We start from the raw sequence: 15,611 nt of genomic DNA on the forward strand, positions 1-15,611 counted from the left end.
CTAGCCATGAGCTCAGAAGGTTCCTGAAGGAAGGCAGATTAGGCTAATATGGACACTTTTAATTCACTTTGCTTGTAAATGCATTGTAGCCCTTTAGAACCAATAGTTTCCAGGGTATACTTAGTAGAATGACGTTCACAGAAAAGAAAGGAAAACTTTTGAACTAAGAATGATAGTTCTATTTGACAAAAAAAGATAAAGGCCTAAATTTAGATATGGGTTTTCTTACTCTTTTTCTTATCCAACAGTTTTAGGACCCCCTCGATTGATTGTCACTTCCCGTCCACCCCCCCTTGTGGGCTAAAGATTTCCCAGTGTCTCATCTAACTAACTGTGCTATCTTTTTTACCATTTAGCCGTGTACATTTGTTTGTGTGTGTGTTTGGTTTTTTTTTTTGGTTTTGTTGCCTTTCCCTCAGAGATGGTCTTTTTTTAACATTCTGCTAAAATGTTTGTGAATTAGTACTGCTCGAACCTTAAGAAAACTTGTCCCGGAAAATTGTATGTTAGTGCAAATAAAAAAAGTATCACGGACAGTACTCAATTGTCTCTGTGGCAAGTGCACTAATATGGCTACAATCACCTCTTCCTAGAGCAGAACTGAAAAGTCACACTGAGACATGCACACATTGAGGTTGATTTATTAAAGGACTAAAGGCAAACAGAATGGGCACATTGCAAGTGCAGTTGCACTAATTTTCCCCAGAGCTTAGTAAATGTAGTGATGTTTCCCCTTAGAAAGAATATCCAATCAGGTGCAAGGAAAATATATATTAAAAAAATGCATTTTTGCTTGCACACAATTCGATGGTGGAAATTAGCAGAGCTTCACCACATTTACTAAGCTCTTGGATAAAATGAGTGTGACTATCCTCGCAAAGTGCACAGTCAATTTGCCTTTAGTAAATCAACCTCAATGTGTGCATGCCACAGTGTGTCTTTTCAGTTTGGCTCTATGAAGGTCATTCCATTAAGTATGCCCTGGAATAAACTGGAATTGCATTATAAGCCCAAAGGTGTTAAGGCTCTCAAAATTGTGTGAACTTGAAACACTCTGAATCTTAACCATTTCTTTCCATTTGAAGTAGTGCATACAAGTATGAATTCAGGATAAGACAACATAAGACAACAAATTCAGACTGTCCTTAGGAATAGCCCAGCGAGTGCTTGTTCAAAAGTAGATTCTTCTATATTGGATGAATACTAATAACATAAGCGTGATTGCAACGTGTAACTCTGAAGCGCAGAGTGGTCTGCCACTGGTGAACGATAAAGACTTCCATTTAAAAAAAAAAAAAAAAACAAGATTTAACTCACAAGTAAGCACGCACAGCAAGCTTAGATAGTCCTTGCAAGTTATATGATTACACAAAGTTTGTACTCTGATTGAAGGGGGATTCAAGGTAAGTGGGCTGTTCCTAGGCCACTTCATTAATCACAAAAGCAGGGTTCCACTTGTGCTTCTCAGACAATTTGAAAGCAGCACCACATATCAGTTTCACACAGTGTTTCTAGTCTTTTGGTCTTGATGCTTGAAGATCTGTCAAGATTTTCTGTCCTTTTCTTTCAGCACAGTTCTTTAAAACATTATTGTATAATACATCCATGAAACAGCACCAGCTTCTTGGTAAAACCACTACCATTTTCCAGGAATGGGCACACCACATTCATACCAACCAACATAATTATGAGGCGTTCCAAAACCTATTTGCCCAAACATTACAGGCTCCTGAGTGTAATGGCGGTAATAACCTGCAAAATATATATTTTCCTGTTAGATCACAAATTTACACACATAGTATTCCAATTTAGCAACATAGATTGTAACAGGCTGCTCAATTTGCAAGGGGACTATCATGTGCAAGGAAAATTAAAAGCAGCATTTTTTGCCTGCTTGTGATTGGATGATGGAAATCAGCAGAGGTAAACCTCATTGACTAAGCCCTGGGGACTATTCATTTGCAAACTACAGAGGATCTATTCTCTTCTGAGGTTCATTAATTAGGAGTTACAGATAATCAGAAACTATATTCATTTTTTTTTTTTTTTTAGCTTTATCAATCAGATAATCAGATTTGTTGGTTTTACAATCAGAAATTGCTAGAAGAAACATTTATTTCCTTTCCTTACTCTACAAAAAAGTCAAATATTTCACATGCCACCCAAACTGAGATGAGGCTCCACACTCAAAACCACATCTCAGGTGCTGGCTCGTCTCATCCACACCGAAGCAATCAGGTAAGTTGTACAAGCAACAGGAATGATGCACACTGAGATGTGAAATAATATCCTTCCTTTATTAAAAGAGCCAGCAGGAACAAGCTCTTCACTAGGCACATCACTTTCTCACAGTTTGTCTCTTTGATAAAGCAATGGGTCTGGGGTGAAATATGTCAAAATAGAACCTGTTCCTTTTGCCTATTTTAAAAGGGAAGAATAATATTTTGCACCCCAGTCTACAAAAAATGTGTTTTTGTGTGTGTTCTCATTGGAGAGATTTCCCGTCACTTTCTTTTTTGATGGGAGAAACAAGGACAGACAGGAAAGGTTTTGAAGAAGACTGAAACATGCTTGATGGAGCAAGAACAAGAGTGATCAAGAAAGGTATCAAAGCCCTCTAAGTGAAATTCCACTATTTTTTTGAAGGTGAAAGGCTGAAGGAATAGTGCATGTTCTCTAAGTTTGGTAATCCAATTATGCCAAAGATGCTGTTTTTTAACCCCCCCCCCCTCATGATTGAGTACACCTAGTGAAAAAATCTTAAAAAAAAAAAACCTTTGCTAAATGAACATTCTTTACTGATTTAGTAAATAATGCCCACTGTTTCTGAAATCTTTGGTCTTTCATTGGTGAATGCACTGTAAATGTTATGCATGTGCTCAGATGTAATAGTGCTCTAAAGATATGTTGGACTGTACACCTAAATTCATCAATAACATTTGTATTAGGTGTTAAATGTACATTGAAATTCATAGACTTAAAACTGATACAAATGCAATTGTAGTAAAGACAATGATTTTGAAATGTCTGTTAGCCTTTGGGCTATAGTAACAAAAATTCCTAAACATGCGTACAATTGCGCGACGAACAGTCCCAGATTTGCTACTATATTAAAAAAAAAAAACATAAAGTGAATTGGAGAAGGCATGGATTATTAAGACATTTTGTAATCAAAAGTTCTGCCTTTCATAAAATCCTGGCAAAACATTGAAATCTTTTAGAAAACAACAAAGTCGTTTCCATATGTATTGACAAAAGATCTAGCATTATTTCCAGAAAAGGTCCTTCCTTCCATGGCCATCCACTACCTAGTCAATTTACACCTACTACCAAAAAAGACCCATGTAATTGGTTACTGCATGCCACATTCAAATGGGGGACATGTCACTGCAAAACAATATTCTCTTTCTGGAAACATATATAGTACAATGCCTATGCTATTTAAACTTGAAATTTAGAGACATCCATAAGGAAGCACTTTGCCTTTAATCATAGGTATAAAACAGATGGCCTTCTTTTTTGGCCCTTAATGCTAGGGGGAATTTTTTTTTTTTTTTTTTTTTTTTGCTGAAAGGGATCTACTGTTGAGAGAGGAGACTATTGTTGCTGGCTGATGGAGGGTCTATTGATGCTGGCTGTTGGGAGTCTATTGTTGCTGGGGGGGTCTATTGTTGCAGGGGGGTCTATTGTTGCTGGCTACAGGAATCTATTTTACATCCTTTTCTTGTTATCGTTAACAAATTTTATACAAATTACTTAGCACCACAAAATAATACTTGGTTCTTTATTCTCTAAAAGGGACAATACTGGGAGGTGGGTAAGGTGTGGAACCAAGGAATGGTGTGTAGAGGTGGGTAGCGGATGGAACCAAGGAACAGTGCTAACAGGTGGGTAGGGGCAGAGACAAGAGGTGACTCAAAATGGGGGAGTTCCTGCACCTATTCTCTGAGAAAAAAAAGCCCTAGTTTGTACTATATTGTAATTTTTTTTTCTCTTTTGATCTCTTTGCACTGGGTTTCGGTTTCTTTTTTGGGTTCCTAGGGAATGATTGGAGTTTTCTTGGGGCCATCCTGCCTTATTCTCTAGTGCTGTCTCTGGGATGGCCTGGAAAAGCACAGTGTGACACAGAGTGTGCAAATCTACACAATGAAGTCACGTGTGTGCTTCTAGCTCATGCAATCTATTGGCAGAAAGTGGTATGCCTGTGGGTCAGAAATTACATTTCTGGTGGGGTTGAAATAGGAGGGCACACAGCAGGGTATTTTCAGCTCTTGTGCTTGTGTGCTGGGACAGTCAGTGTACACTCCATTGGCCTTGACCTTCCATATATTATCTGAGGGAACAGTTTACCTTCTTTTTTTCTCTTTCTGCCTATTGGTGGACCTTTTTCCCCATCCATCTGTCTCTTCTATCTTGAAGCTATACCTTGCAGTTTAATAACATGCCCCCAACTTTTTGCTTGACCTTCTTCTTCTTAGGGTTGAATACCACAGCTTGCTTTTTTTATGCATATGTAAGGATATTTGAGCATAGGTTTAAATAACTATCAATGTAATATTATATGTATGTTCATCTTCTATACTTATATGTTGTTATATTTATGTTATTTCGGAAATACTTGGCAACCTGGAAATGTGATTTCTGGATATGTGTACCTATCAAATCACCATATTGTATACTGACATCATAGTTCTGATTAGGCGAAGGGATTCTATGAAACATGTAGACTGCTGGATGTTGCTTTATGTATCTAAGTAATGAACGACATTTTTTGGCTCCTGTGTAAAATGGATGAAATGTCTTTAATATCTGAAATGTAACACTTTTTACCTATGGATATTGTGGGTGCTATATCCCTTGTTTTAATAAAATTATATTTTTTATATATGTTTCCAGGACCTTTGTGTGACAAATTAATTCCTTTTTTTTCATATGTCACCTATTTGTAAATTCATAGATGTAAAGTGGACTGCAGTGTCACTCACCTTTAATCGTTGGTAGGAATTCAGACAGAGGATCTGTTCTTCCTTCCATATAGGAATCCACAAATTGACAGTGATCTTCTCCTCTCCCCCAGCTGTCACCTATATTGTAAAATGTGTCTTAAAAAGAAAAGAAACATTATGATATTATTGGTGATGACTAGGATGTTTATAGGTCAGCTGGTGATAAAAAAAAAAGACACAACTAATGGTAATGAGAGAGCAAACAACATCAGCAAACTAAGGTGAATGAGAATATGAACACAAAATGAATATCAGCAGATAGTGGCCAAATGCTTGATTGATGTAGGTATGTATATACTGTATGTCTCATAGTGGTTAGTGTTTCTGCCTTGGGCTCCTTGGTTCAAGTCCTCATTAGGACACTATCTGCATGAAGCTTGCATTGGTTTGTGCTACACACTTCAAAGACATTCTGGTAAGTTAATTTATTCCTTTCTAAATTTGACCCTAGCATGATTATTCTTCGGAGCGTGCCCAAGATGGCAGTATTATCATCTGACCCAACACCAGATAAAGAACATAGGTCCCCAGGAGTAAAATGCTATGGAATTAAAAATGATTTAATTACCACAGTATTTTTCTCCATAGGAAAAAAGGTCATTTAGTTCAATCATTTAGTTCAAACACCTTTTGTATCACATTTCTCTTTTACATTTATAATTTTACATAATACATACTATATTATTGTGTTCTCGATGAGGGCAATCAGAATTATTATCAAGAGAAAGCTATAAAATATTATTGTGATATGTAAGCGTAGACATAATATCTGCTTTTCAGAATATGCAAATGTTATATATCTTCCTATTCCCACAACCAGGTAATACATTGCAGAAAATGTCACTGTAGAAATAGCCAGAGAAAAACCAGCTGGTTGAACAAAAAAAATGCAAAATCTTTGGCCTGTCTAAATCCTATTCAGAGATTTAAATTAAGTAAATGTTGTGTCGCCACTTTCCCAGCAGCAACTGAACTTCCTACAAAACTAACCAGTTGAGGATCCTTGGGACCTGGCCTTCCATTTCACCCTATGGTGCCAGCCAATTTTTGACAACCATACGGTGAAGACTCACGATGGCTGCTTCCATTGATAGCTGCGTGTGATACAGTAGATAAGTACGACACATGGGAGATTATATCAGAGGAGGGCATATTTCATCACACGCTGGCAATTCAGCCACTCTTTTGCGGTATCCTGACTGCTTATCCTGGGACAATTCACTATCTGCAATGAACCTATTGAGGCACTACTAGCATCATGAAGATTATTGAGCTGCCAGTATTATTATACTCGCTATTGAAGTGTATACAGACATTGACAGAGGTGATTTCATATCACACATATGCAGTATGTGACTTTGACCACCTTGTAACTTTGTAGGTCACAAAGCACAGGCATATTGCAACATTCCTATTTGAGTCTGTCATCTGGTTTCTTTGGGAGATAACACCACGGTTCTAGCCGATTTGCAGTTATATGGTCATGACTGCCTTACTGCTGTCTGTTGAACTTTTATTGGTATGTGAGAGGATCAAGTCCCCCTGGAACTGTAATGCTGTGACCAATATCATCATTTCATGCATTTAGTTGTGGATTGTTTATTACTGAGATCCAATAGATTACTGAGATCCAACAGCACACAAGGAGAACATTCAGATATATCACTTATGCATAGTAAATCATAACTTCATCACTAAGTTAGCTGGATTTACCGAGCTGGTCCCCAATTGAGCTTTGTCCAGTTTGATCTAATTTTCATCAGCAGTCAGGATATATTCGTTTTTATATTTCAAGACTGAAGGTTATCTGTTTTATCTGAGGATTCCAACAAGTGGAACCATAGTGAATATGGAAAGCTTACTTACCCATTTTGATATCAGAGTGGATCACCAACTATTGTGGCGGTTATACATCTGCGACGGTACTCACCGTCACTGGGAGAGAAAGTGAGGTACTTAATGGACACTGAGAATATGGTTTGGATTACTTCAAATGGGACAGTAATATTTATCTCAAGAAACCTATGAAGACTGCTTCACACAGTCAGACTTATAACATATACTAATATCATCAGCTCAACCACCTGTCTTCCACACATCATTGAATATGTGGATATACTCACCTGTTATCTACGGGGGGTTCTGTGTTTACACTTACGATACTGTGTATTGTACTTCACTGTCAAGACGGACAGTCTGTCACTGGTGGTCCCTTCCTATTGTCTGTGTATTAGGGTGTGATTTTCTGTTAAGCCTGTCTGTCCCTTTGTTAATTGTTAATGAACTCACATATTGTTTCTGTCCAGATGGCTAGATGATTAGTTCAGGTTAATTCTATTTCTGTATACAATTTCATCTGCATATGATAATGTAATCAGGCAACCCCTGACCTGATGGGGTAAATTGATCAGGAGGGGGATGTCCATGCTGTATATAAATTCTGTGTGACTGTTCAATAAAGAGAAGGTTCCTTAACTTGTACAAGCTAAGTTGTCGGCTAGCTTTGTATGGGGGTGGCTATGATATTTAATATCTATGTTCAAGCCTGGGAGTAAGCTGTATACTGATGGAAGTCCACAAGCACAGTGTGGGTCGTGGTTCAGTTACAACATCCACATGCAATCTCGCTCAACTGCAATCCCATTTGTTATTTAACACTTAGTTATTGCAGCAGTTGTGCATATATATATGCAGCTGCATACAATCCACCACACTATGCCAATTAGAGAGCTGTAACTAAGGCTATACCTGTATTATGTTATTTAACATTGTATATGGGTTGTACATGTAAGCACAGTATTGCCAGTTTTTATGTATGTATTAAATATCCATTATTTATTTGATGGTTGGGTTGTGCAATATAAAAATCTGACATGTGTGCCCTTTGTGAAGGTTATATATTATGACTATTTTGACATGCAGAGAGTAAAATATGCCTGTTTTTGTGGTGCATATGAGCCACAGCTACAGGCATAAATGTGCACACTGACATACATTACAGAATATGTTGTGCACAGATATACACACGGAACCTCCAGCACTCCCAGTTACATATGGGGAAATATTTTAAAGTGTAACTAGCTCGGTCCCTGGGGAATAAACCTTTTACATAATTTTAGGTGTATTTTCTTTGATAAAATAAAGATGTATACAATCTTCTTTGCTGCATTTGGGTCAGCTTGTTTATTGTTAGGTTACCTATACAGAATATATTTCGTTTTTTCTTATAGTTTTGGTGTTTGGACACCCATTATAGGTTTATTTATGATGTTGTTTTTTGGGTTAATTGACCTTGTGTGCTTCCTCATTTGCATGTACAACATCCATTTAGTTGATTTTTCAGTATTCTTTCAATCTGAGCATTGCAGTACAGTACAGAGGATAGAAAGAGACTGATACCAAGGGATATAATAAAGAATACAGAGATTAATTCATTTTTACCTGTCTAAAGTTCATCTTTAGACCATTACTCACAAAAATTGTAGCAAAGTGGGGCATTATTTTCCATTAATAATGAAAATAAACCTTTTTGCAAATAAACAGTCTTACCTCTTAGGTTTTCACTGAGATAAATCTTATATCGCAAAGAATTGCAAAGCATGACCCCAACAAACTTTCGGTACCATGTGCGTTTGACATATTGCTTTCCATGACAGCCGCTATAACTTGAGTCGTGTTTGAATGCATATGGAATCCAAATGGGTTCACCACCTTCAAGATACACCAAAAAAGAAATGACATTGGCATGATATTCTGGTTGTCACAATTAATCTACACATACCACTTAAAGGAAATCTATTGTAAGAGGAACTTTAATTCTTATGATGCAGACCTTTCCTTCTGAAAATGCAGTTTGCCTGGCTGTGTTAATGAACCTCTTGATTCAATATCTTAAGTCACTGACCCTGATTCAAAGAAGGTGATCTGACAATTTTCCAACTTTTCAGATCTGCATGCTATTTTTCATCAGTGACTTAGAAAATACAGAAGCTTAAAAACTAGGTAACTAGCATTTGCAAAATTGCTATGGTTTGTTTCTAACACTCATTAGAGCAAAGAAGTTATTTAGATGAGTGTTCTTATTGGGAGCATCTCACTAAAAATGACATTTTTGTTGCAGGGGATGCCAGAAATCTGACTCTGAATCTTAGGCAGACATTCTGTGTACAGAACAGCTCCAGGTAGCCATATTGCATTGCATTTTCCGAAAATTACAACAGCTACATATTGAAAAGGAAAGGTCATTTTTAATAACATTCAATTACAATATTATTTGTGTCGCAATTGCATATGCTTTATTGTTTTTTCTTTATTTGCTATTTTTTCCCCACAAATTACCCTTTAAATATGGCTAATTACTACTAGCCTTTTTAGGGATTTCAGCACCAGCTGTGTCTGTATTTTATGGTTTGTTATGGTATCTGTATAGTAGTAGTTATAGTCACTGAGCATTACCTCTGTTAATTCATGCATAAAACTTACCTGGGGGTCTTACGATGAGCAATGGATTATCTGTAGGGGGGAAGTAAAGAATAAAAAAGCATGAGTAACCATAGCAAAATATTTTTTTTGCATGGCTGCTAAGTATCTTCCATTTTCCATTGCAAGTAGCTAAAACATTGAGCTAGTAATTTTGTGTCCCATAAGCCAGCATCATCATCTTCACAGACAGGAAAATGCTCAACACATGCACAGATTTCCCATTAGCTCTTCTATATTGCCTATTAATAGAAGGTATGCTGGAAACATGCATCTGATGTCAGTGGTAAGAATAAGGAAAATTGGTAGGATTTAGGAGATTTTATCAATTTGGCAAATTGTATCAGAGTCAGTAGGAAAGGTGAAATTAAGGTTTTTTTTGTTGGGGGAGGGGGCTTTAACCCTTTCTTTGCTAAGCCCTGCTCTCCACTTTTAATTTCAGGAGGCCAGACCTTTTTTGCTATTTTCCACTTTTTTAACGTGCTTCATTACTTTTTACTTATATGTGAAGATTGAAAAAGGAGGCCATGCCCCCCAAAATGCACCATATTTATGGCAACCCCAACAGTTTCTCCAGGTGCACACTGAGTAACTATCAGCATTTGTCAGATACATGCCGCCAGTGTGACCCTCTCCCTGCTCTCATTTCTCCCTTGTAGTATATTGGCACAGGGTGAGTAGATAAAGCAGAGTGAATAACATTCACTGGTTTCTACACAGGGTGGATTCTTACATCTTATAACTAGTGTTGAGCGAACACGGACTGTATTATTCGTGTTCGTACCGAATAATTGGATTTTTTTTACCCGAACACGGACACGGACACTTTACTGTATGTTCGGGTAAAAATCCGTGTTCGGTCGTTTTATTTCCGGGTTTTGCATGCTTTGGCGCTCTTTTCATGGCGGGCTTTCAACAGCCAATCAACAATCGTTTAACTGGTGTGCCTTAAGCCATCCCAGCCATGCCTGCAAATGTCTTAGTAGCTGTGATTGGCCGTCTGAAGCATGTGACCAAGTCTTTATAAGTTCGAGGCAGCCGCCGCAGCAGCGTCATTCTGCTGCTTAGCTAAGGGACAGAGCACACATCAATGTGCTGGCTGCTGATTAGGGAAAGATAGGCAGGAAAAAACCATTTGTGTCCGGATAGAATTGAGGGACAGGTCGGAGTGTTTAGGCAGGGCGAGTTGTAGGCATTTTAGGGATAGAGTCTGCTGAATTATAGGGTCAGTGTCTTCTACAAACTACAATCGATATTGCTGTGTGGGGGGTGGGGTGAATCTGCACTCAATCCTGATCTACGATCTCTTCTCAATCCTGTTAGGGACAGAGTCTGCTGAATTTTAGGGAAACTGTGTTCTACAAACTACAATCGATATTGCTGTGTGGTGTGGGATTGGAGATAGGCAGGTGTCAGTGATCCACATCCATTTTTCTGTGTGTGAGCTGCAGTGAACACAATCTTTTTGGGCTGCAGTGAACACAATCTTTTTGGGCTGCAGTGAACACAATCTTTTTGGGCTGCAGTGAACACAATCTTTTTGGGCTGCAGTGAACACAATCTTTTTGGGGTGCAGTGAACAAAATCTTTTTGGGGTGCAGTGAACACAATCCTTTTTGGTGTGCAGTGAACACAATCTTTGTGGGGTGCAGTGAACAAAATCCTTTGTGGGGTGCAGTGAACACAATCTTTTTGGGGTGCAGTGAACAAAATCCTTTTTGGGGTGCAGTGAACAACATCCTTTTTGGGGTGCAGTGAACACAATCTTTTTGGGGTGCAGTGAACAAAATCCTTTGTGGGGTGCAGTGAACACAATCTTTTTGGGGTGCAGTGAACACAATCTTTTTGGGGTGGAGTGAACAACATCCTTTTTGGGGTGCAGTGAACAAAATCCTTTTTGGGGTGCAGTGAACAAAATCATTTTTGGGGTGCAGTGAACACAATCTTTTTGGGGTGCAGTGAACACAATCTTTGTGGGGTGCAGTGAACACAATCTTTTTGGGGTGGAGTGAACAACATCCTTTTTGGGGTGCAGTGAACAACATCCTTTTTGGGGTGCAGTGAACACAATCTTTTTGGGGTGCAGTGAACACAATCTTTGTGGGGTACAGTGAACAGAATCTTTGTGGGGTGCAGTGAACACAATCTTTGGGGGGTACAGTGAACACAATCTTTTTGGGGTGCAGTGAACACAATCTTTGTGGGGTGCAGTGAACACAATCTTTTTGGGGTGGAGTGAACAAAATCATTTTTGGGGTGCAGTGAACAACATCCTTTTTGGGGTGCAGTGATCAAAATCCTTTTTGGGGTGCAGTGAACACAATCTTTTTGGGGTGCAGTGAACAAAATCCTTTGTGGGGTGCAGTGAACAGAATCTTTGTGGGGTGCAGTGAACACAATCTTTGGGGGGGTACAGTGAACACAATCTTTTTGGGGTGCAGTGAACACAATCTTTGTGGGGTACAGTGAACAGAATCTTTGTGGGGTGCAGTGAACACAATCTTTGGGGGGTACAGTGAACACAATCTTTTTGGGGTGCAGTGAACACAATCTTTGGGGGGTACAGTGAACACAATCTTTTTGGGGTGCAGTGAACACAATCTTTGTGGGGTGCAGTGAACACAATCTTTGGGGGGGTACAGTGAACACAATCTTTTTGGGGTGCAGTGAACAACATCCTTTTAGGGTGCAGTGAACACAATCTTTGTGGGGTGCAGTGAACAACATCCTTTTAGGGTGCAGTGAACACAATCTTTGTGGGGTACAGTGAACAGAATCTTTGTGGGGTGCAGTGAACACAATCTTTGGGGGGTACAGTGAACACAATCTTTGTGAGGTGCAGTGAACACAATCTTTGTGGGGTGCAGTGAACACAATCATTGTGGGGTGCAGTGAACTCAATCTTTGTGGGGTACAGTGAACACAATCTCATACTTCTGAAGATTTGAGGGTGCTGCCTGTTCCATACTCCCCCTACTCCTCATCTAGCCTTTTAGGGGTACAAACAATAGTAATTGGGGCCTAGTGTGGTTGTGTACGTGTGATATACATACACTTTTTTTGGATCATATTTTCTATTCCGCTATTTAATCAAAAACCTTTGGGGATCAGTTAAATTGGGGGATAGTCTGTGTTGGTACGTGTGAGAGAGATCCACCTTTCCAAGTTGTTGGGGTTCATCTCATACTTCTGAAGGTTTGAGGGTGCTGCCTGTTCCATACTCCCCCTACTCCTAGCCTTTTAGGGGTACAAACAATAGTAATTGGGGCCTAGTGTGGTTGTGTACGTGTGATATACATACACTTTTTTTGGATCATATTTTCTATTCCGCTATTTAATCAAAAACCTTTGGGGATCAGTTAAATTGGGGGATAGTCTGTGTTGGTACGTGTGAGAGAGATCCACCTTTCCAAGTTGTTGGGGTTCATCTCATACTTCTGAAGGTTTGAGGGTGCTGCCTGTTCCATACCCCCCCTACTCCTCATCTAGCCTTTTAGGGGTACAAACAATAGTAATTGGGGCCTAGTGTGGTTGTGTACGTGTGATATACATACACTTTTTTTGGATCATATTTTCTATTCCGCTATTTAATCAAAAACCTTTGGGGATCAGTTAAATTGGGGGATAGTCTGTGTTGGTACGTGTGAGAGAGATCCACCTTTCCAAGTTGTTGGGGTTCATCTCATACTTCTGAAGGTTTGAGGGTGCTGCCTGTTCCATACCCCCCCTACTCCTCATCTAGCCTTTTAGGGGTACAAACAATAGTAATTGGGGCCTAGTGTGGTTGTGTACGTGCGAGATACATACACTTTTTTTGATCATATTTCCTATTCCGCTATTCAATAAAAACCTTTGAGGATCAATTGAATTGCGGGATAGTCTGTGTCGGTACGTGTGAGATCCACCTTTCCAAGTTTTTGGGGTTCATCTCATACTTCTGAAGATTTGAGGGTGCTGTCTGTTCCATACTCCTCCTACTCCTCATCCATCCTTTTAGGGGTAGAAACAATAGTAATTGGGGCCTAGTGTGGTTTTGTACGTGCGAGATACATACACTTTTTTGGATCATATTTCCTATTCCGCTATTCAATAAAAACCTTTCTAGGGCAAGATCTTAAATTACAGAAATATGAGGAGACCGTCAAATAAGGGCCGTGGCCTGGGTCGTGGTGCTGCTGGTAGAGCTCCTGTTGCAAGGAGAGGACGTGGTCGATCTGTGCCAGCTACACGCACAAGTGAAACACCTTCCTCAAGTGTGAGTAGGCGACAGAACCTGCATCAGTATTTGGTAGGGCATCAAACGCCCCTAGAAGTGATGAGGCCAGAACAAGTTGAGGCGATAGTAGATTGGTTTGCTGCTGACAGTGCCTCCAGTTCCTTCACATTGTCTCCCACCCAGTCTACTGCAGAAAGGTCAGAGTTGGCACCTGCAGCCAATGTCCAACCGTCTTTCACCTCACCCCCTTGCAAATCAGGCCAGCAGTCTGAGCCCCAAGCCATACAGCAGTCTCTTATTCTTTTTGAGGACTCTGTCAGCAGGGTTTCCCAGGGCCATCCACCTAGCCCTGCCCCAGAAGTGGAAGAGATTGAGTGCAGCGATGCCCAACCACTTATTTCTCAAGATGAGTACATGCAAGGATCATCGCAGCACGTCTCCGATGATGACAAAACGCAGGTGCCAACTGCTGCGGCGTTCAGCATTGTGGAGACCGACAAGGAGGGCAGGGGTGAAGACTGGGTGGAAGATGATGTGGAGGACGATGAGGTCCTCGACCCCACATGGAATGAACGTCATGCAGGTGACCTGAGTAGTTTGGAGGAAGAGGCGGTGGTCGCACAGAGCCACCAGCACAGCAGAAGAGGGAGCAGGGTGCAGAAGCGGAGCGGCCGTGCCCTAGACACTACGCCCGCTACTGCCCAATGCAGCAAGGGAACGAGCGCACCAAAGTCAGCTCAAAGGAGTTCTCTAGCGTGGAAGTTCTTTAGAAAATGTGCTGATGACAGGACACGAGTGGTTTGCACCCTGTGCAATCAGAGCTTGAAGCGAGGCATAAACCTTCTCAACCTGAGCACAACCTGCATGATCAGGCATCTAAGTGCAAAGCACGAGCTGCAGTGGAGTACACACCTTCAAAACCAAGAAACGTCTCTGGCTCATCCTGCTTCCTCTTCTGCTGCAGTCTCGGCCGCTCCAGCCACATCTGTAGTGATACCGGCACCTGCCACCCCGCAAACAGACGATCTGTCAGCAACACCACCACCTGGGTCACCAACAACCATCTCCACAATGTCCCGTGGAAGCGTTCAGCTTTCCATCTCCCAAACACTTGAGAGGAAGAGGAAGTACCCCCCTACCCACCCGCGATCCCTGGCCCTGAATGCCAGCATTTCAAAATTATTGGCCTTTGAAATGCTGTCATTCCGTCTGGTGGAGACGCACAGTTTTAAAAACCTTATCTCGGTGGCTGTCCCACAGTACGTCGTGCCCAGCCGCCACTACTTTTCCAGGCAAGCCATCCCTTCCCTGCACAACCAAGTGGGGGAAAATATCAGGTGTGCACTGCGCAACGCCATCTGTGCCAAGGTCCACCTAACTACGGATACGTGGACCAGTAAGCACGGTCAGGGGCGTTATATCTCCCTAACGGCACACTGGGTAAATGCAGTGGCGGATGGGCCTGAGGCGGATAGCAATTTGGCGCATGTCCTTCCACCACCGAGGATTGCAGGGCGCTTCAGTTTGCCTCCTGTTCCTAACTCCTCCTACTCCGCTTCCTCATCCTCTACCGCCTCCTCATCCGGACAGCGTAACACCTTCACCACCAACTTCAGCACGGCCAGGGGTAAACGACAGCAGGCAGTTTTACAACTTGCCTGTTTGGGGGACAAACCACACACCGCGCAGGAGTTGTGGAGGAGCATGGAACAGCAGACAAATGAGTGGTTGCTGCCAGCGAGCCTCAAGCCCGGCCTGGTGGTGTGCGATAACGGGCGAAATCTCATAGCAGCTCTGGGCCTAGCCGGTTTGACGCACATCCCTTGCCTGGCGCATGTGCTGAATTTGGTGGTGCAGAGGTTCCTTAAAAACTACCCCGATATGTCAGAGCTGCTGCAGAAAGTGCGGGC

General features: G+C 41.0%; 1 protein-coding gene across 1 annotated transcript in view; it reads right to left on the reverse strand.

Annotated features, from left to right (window-relative positions):
* Positions 1 to 760: 760 nt before the first annotated feature.
* FNDC1 (fibronectin type III domain containing 1) overlaps positions 761 to 15,611 on the reverse strand; it is a 304,707-nt gene continuing 289,856 nt past the window's right edge. Inside the window, exons 17-20 of the mRNA XM_082249137.1 lie at positions 9,489 to 9,518; positions 8,556 to 8,717; positions 4,986 to 5,102; positions 761 to 1,752 (exon numbers count right to left, since the gene is read on the reverse strand). Of these exons, the coding sequence (XP_082105263.1) occupies positions 1,637 to 1,752; positions 4,986 to 5,102; positions 8,556 to 8,717; positions 9,489 to 9,518 (425 nt within the window). The 3' untranslated portion in view covers positions 761 to 1,636. The remainder of the gene's footprint in view (positions 1,753 to 4,985; positions 5,103 to 8,555; positions 8,718 to 9,488; positions 9,519 to 15,611) is intronic.

This window comes from Pelophylax lessonae (assembly GCF_965119305.1).
Source record: "Pelophylax lessonae genome assembly, chromosome: 3".
Taxonomy (NCBI): Eukaryota; Metazoa; Chordata; class Amphibia; order Anura; family Ranidae; genus Pelophylax; species Pelophylax lessonae.